Genomic DNA, 3,477 nt, shown 5'->3' on the forward strand with positions numbered 1-3,477 from the left:
TAGTTAAATGAGCTGACTCATTTAACACTTCTCGATTAAAAGGGTCCACCCACTAACCCATTTAAGACCCGTTCAACCCCTTCCAAACACTATGCCACCAAGCTCGACCAGACCTGCAATTCAACATAAGCATTGGTTATCATAAAATTCTATCTTTATTAGTAGGATGAACCAAAGCGGTAGTTTTAGAATATTTGTTTCTTTTTATAAATGTACCTGTTCATTTGTCAACATAAGCTTATAGTATCATATAAAATTAGTATATTTTGGGAAAATTGACAAATCAACATCGTAAATTTAGGAGGTTAGAATTGTAATCTTTGCTTCTTAAAGCAGTCACTAATATGGGATTAAGTTAATAACATAAATGCATAAATCTAAGCTTTCTGCCAACTCACCGAACTTTAGCATGGTGTGGGAGTTAAAGGACTACTTTGCAGGATGGAGTAATAAGAAGTTACATAATGAAGACGAATGTATGAAACAAGAATGATATAGAATTATAAACATATGCATACTTCCAACTTTTAGTTGTCAGGGGACAGGGGTGGGCGCCAGCAAAACCATAGTACACAACGAAAGTATTAACACCGACCTATGATTATATACATAATTAGTCGAAGTTCAAAGAATATATGTTGTTTCTTTAGTATGGTATTGAGTCCAACTGATCGAGTTGTTTGTGAACGAATACATGTGTTTTTTGTGCAGTTAGGAGTGTCAAAATGGTCAAAACCCGATATTGAATCCATATGGATACTCAAATGGCTCAAGAACAATTGACCATAATCAAATGACCTGAACCGAAAACTTCGGTCAACAAGCTTCACGTTTACAGTTTTTTAATCAAATATCATAAAACTACCTAACAAATAAACCAGGTTCTCCTGTTTATGCTAGACTGGTAACTTTGGAAACAAGAAAGAATTAAAATAGTTGGCCAATGTAGGAAACGCTGATGGGACAGTTACACAAAATAACTTATTATATAAAAATCACATAATTAATCAAACCTTACACTTTACTTTTTGGTATAACATACATGAAATAGTACTAAATTGTTATGTTTAAGGATAACAAACAAACCGCCAGATCACCCTTAATTTAAAACTCCCATTATAAAATTTGTTCCTTGAAAGGTCTCTTTCACAAAATTATGATTTATGATGGGTTATCGTTTGACGATGAAACATGGTAACATGAGTTGGTTTGGGTCTCTCAATGCGTTAGGTTTACTCGCTTACCAATTTTGCTAACTTGAGGTGAAAGAGAGAAGGGGGGGGGGGGGGGGGGGTTGTTAGCCAAACCCATTAGAGTTTTGAACTTATATCATGTTTTTCAACTTAATATGATTGATGAATCAAGTCTTTTATGAGTTTCATTTTTGTATTTTATTTAGTGCCCATACGTGCGGTATAACATGAAATTTGTGAATACACAAGATTAGACTTGAGAGGAAAATGAGGTTTTCATGGAAATGTTAGAAGTGTCTAGTATATCAGATAATAGTATATCAGATAAGATAAATGAAGGGAGATTAAGATGGTTTAAACATGTGAAGAGGATGTAGACATTGATACCGGTTAGAGCTATGAAAACTTTCACTGTATTGGAGAGGAGGTGATTTATTTGAGGTGAGCCAATTAGTCATAATTGATTAGAGTTTCGCTTCTTTGAGAACATGGTCTATGATAGGTATTCGTGAAGACACAAGACTAAGATTAAGAATTTTCAAAGGATGATACTCTTGTGTCTTATAACTTAGATTCTCTTGCCCCTTAGGTGAACTTTACAAGTGTATGTTTTCCTGAGTATATGTTTGTATGTTGTTTATGATGATTATATGTACTCCTATTTACTATGTTAGCAACCTCTTAATCTACATGGATAGAGATAAGGTTTGCTTATATTCAATCATTCTCAGGTCATGCCATAACTTTGATATTTATAAGATTTACCGGATACAGTTGTTTTATTTAATGGTCGTACGTAAAAACATTATATTATACACAACACATAACATAAAAGAAAAGTGACGAAGTTAAGTCAAGGTTACCAATATCCCAATCCAATATTATTATTTTTAACTTATAACATATCATGTATAACTGTTGGCCTGGTTAGCCCTGGCACTTAAAAAGGGCTATTAAAACACACTTCACTCGGTATTCAGTAAAGTGAAACTTTGTAGTACATGCCGACATTTTATCAAACACTTGGTGTGCATACCTAAACAATTGCCTTCCTGCCGACACCATGCCTCAACCTCTTCCTTCTTCCTCCCAAATCCTACATACCCAAATTTTTCGTTAATGTAACAACATCATCTAAGGTTAATTAGCGTGTAATCGAAAACAAACCGAATTAAGAGAGAACGGTTCAACATCCACAGAAACCAACGACATCTTTGCGATCTGCGAAACCGCTGCGTTTCTCACTTCCGCGACATCGCTAGTCAAATGCTCGTACGCTGCCTCGAACGCTTCTCGCCAGAACCTCGGAAACGACGTCGTTTTGCTGTGTGTGTACACGTTCCAAAACCTTCGAACGAGTTTCTCTCGCTCCTCTACTTCCTAAATTATTCACAAAACTACACTCAGATTCAATTCAATTGAATTTGAGATCAATTCAAAAACAGATTGATATAACTCAAAGAAAAAAATAACCCGAAGATTGGATAAGTCCCAATATTATTATTTATAGAACACAAAGGACATTTGGCCTAACGGTATTAAAGTATTAAAAAAGATTTAGCCTTTCTAAAGTGAGGATTTTTTCCCGTGACACTAGGAAAAAAAAATTAATCGGAAATATAACTCAAAAACCTATTTTCATTGAAGCATTATCATCTATTATTTTAATTATAATAATTATAATGTTAACTCAAACTTAGCTAACAAGAAACTGTAATAACTGGTACCAGGATATCGAGGTCGCGAACAGGCGAATCGAAGGAATCGGAAAGGGGGTTATTATCGTTACCGGCGGCGGACCATTTTAAAGTGACGGATCCGGTGAACATGGACCATAAAGCAAGGAGCAAGATGGCGGTAATAGCCCAGAACTTGTATCGAGTTTTGGTGAACAAATTGGTGGCGTTGGTGTTGGGTGTTAAGGAGTCTTTCTTGGGTGGTTCGGCGTCATTCATTTCTGTGTGATTTGATCCGTGAATGAATCGGGATTGAGAATGGAATGAAGGTGGAATTGAGTGGTTGGAAGGTTACTAAATTCAGTGTGGACTGGTTGAAAAATGATGACTGGTGGGTGCCTGCGAGTCCACACTTCAATGGTGTCGGTTGTTGTTTTTTTTTTATATAAATATTTAATTTAATCTAATTAATAATGGAGAAATCTTTTGTAATTAATTCGAAAGATCCCTTGGTTGTCGTTGGCCATGTGTAGTGGAGGGCCTACAATTAAGGACGAATTGTGACACTTGGCACTTAGTCAGCATGGAGTGGAAATTTGTTTTAGGGT

The 3,477-nt window shown here is 35.6% G+C and overlaps 1 protein-coding gene across 1 annotated transcript; it reads right to left on the reverse strand.

The window, feature by feature from the left end:
• Window positions 1-2,087: 2,087 nt before the first annotated feature.
• On the reverse strand, window positions 2,088-3,270 carry LOC143589209 (uncharacterized). Its single transcript, XM_077070036.1, has 3 exons — window positions 2,921-3,270; window positions 2,361-2,573; window positions 2,088-2,289 (listed from the first exon to the last, which is right to left on the reverse strand). The coding sequence occupies exons 1-3, from the start codon at window positions 3,146-3,148 to the stop codon at window positions 2,230-2,232; spliced, it is 501 nt and encodes a 166-aa protein (XP_076926151.1). The 5' UTR covers window positions 3,149-3,270; the 3' UTR covers window positions 2,088-2,229.
• Window positions 3,271-3,477: the final 207 nt, after the last annotated feature.

This window comes from Bidens hawaiensis, unplaced genomic scaffold (genome assembly GCF_021521415.1).
Source record: "Bidens hawaiensis isolate Kalapana, Puna unplaced genomic scaffold, B.hawaiensis_p1.1 tig00037275_1, whole genome shotgun sequence".
NCBI classification, from domain to species: Eukaryota; Viridiplantae; Streptophyta; class Magnoliopsida; order Asterales; family Asteraceae; genus Bidens; species Bidens hawaiensis.

Bases quoted from the DNA above. Each gene is read 5' to 3' on its own strand.
- LOC143589209 (XM_077070036.1), bottom strand. From the start codon at position 3,148: ATGAATGACGCCGAACCACCCAAGAAAGACTCCTTAACACCCAACACC. The intron at 2,574-2,920 runs GTACCAGTTATT...TGAATAATTTAG, and splicing joins TTCGCGACCTCGATATCCTG to GAAGTAGAGGAGCGAGAGAA. The intron at 2,290-2,360 runs GTTTGTTTTCGA...TTGGGTATGTAG, and splicing joins AACCGTTCTCTCTTAATTCG to GATTTGGGAGGAAGAAGGAA.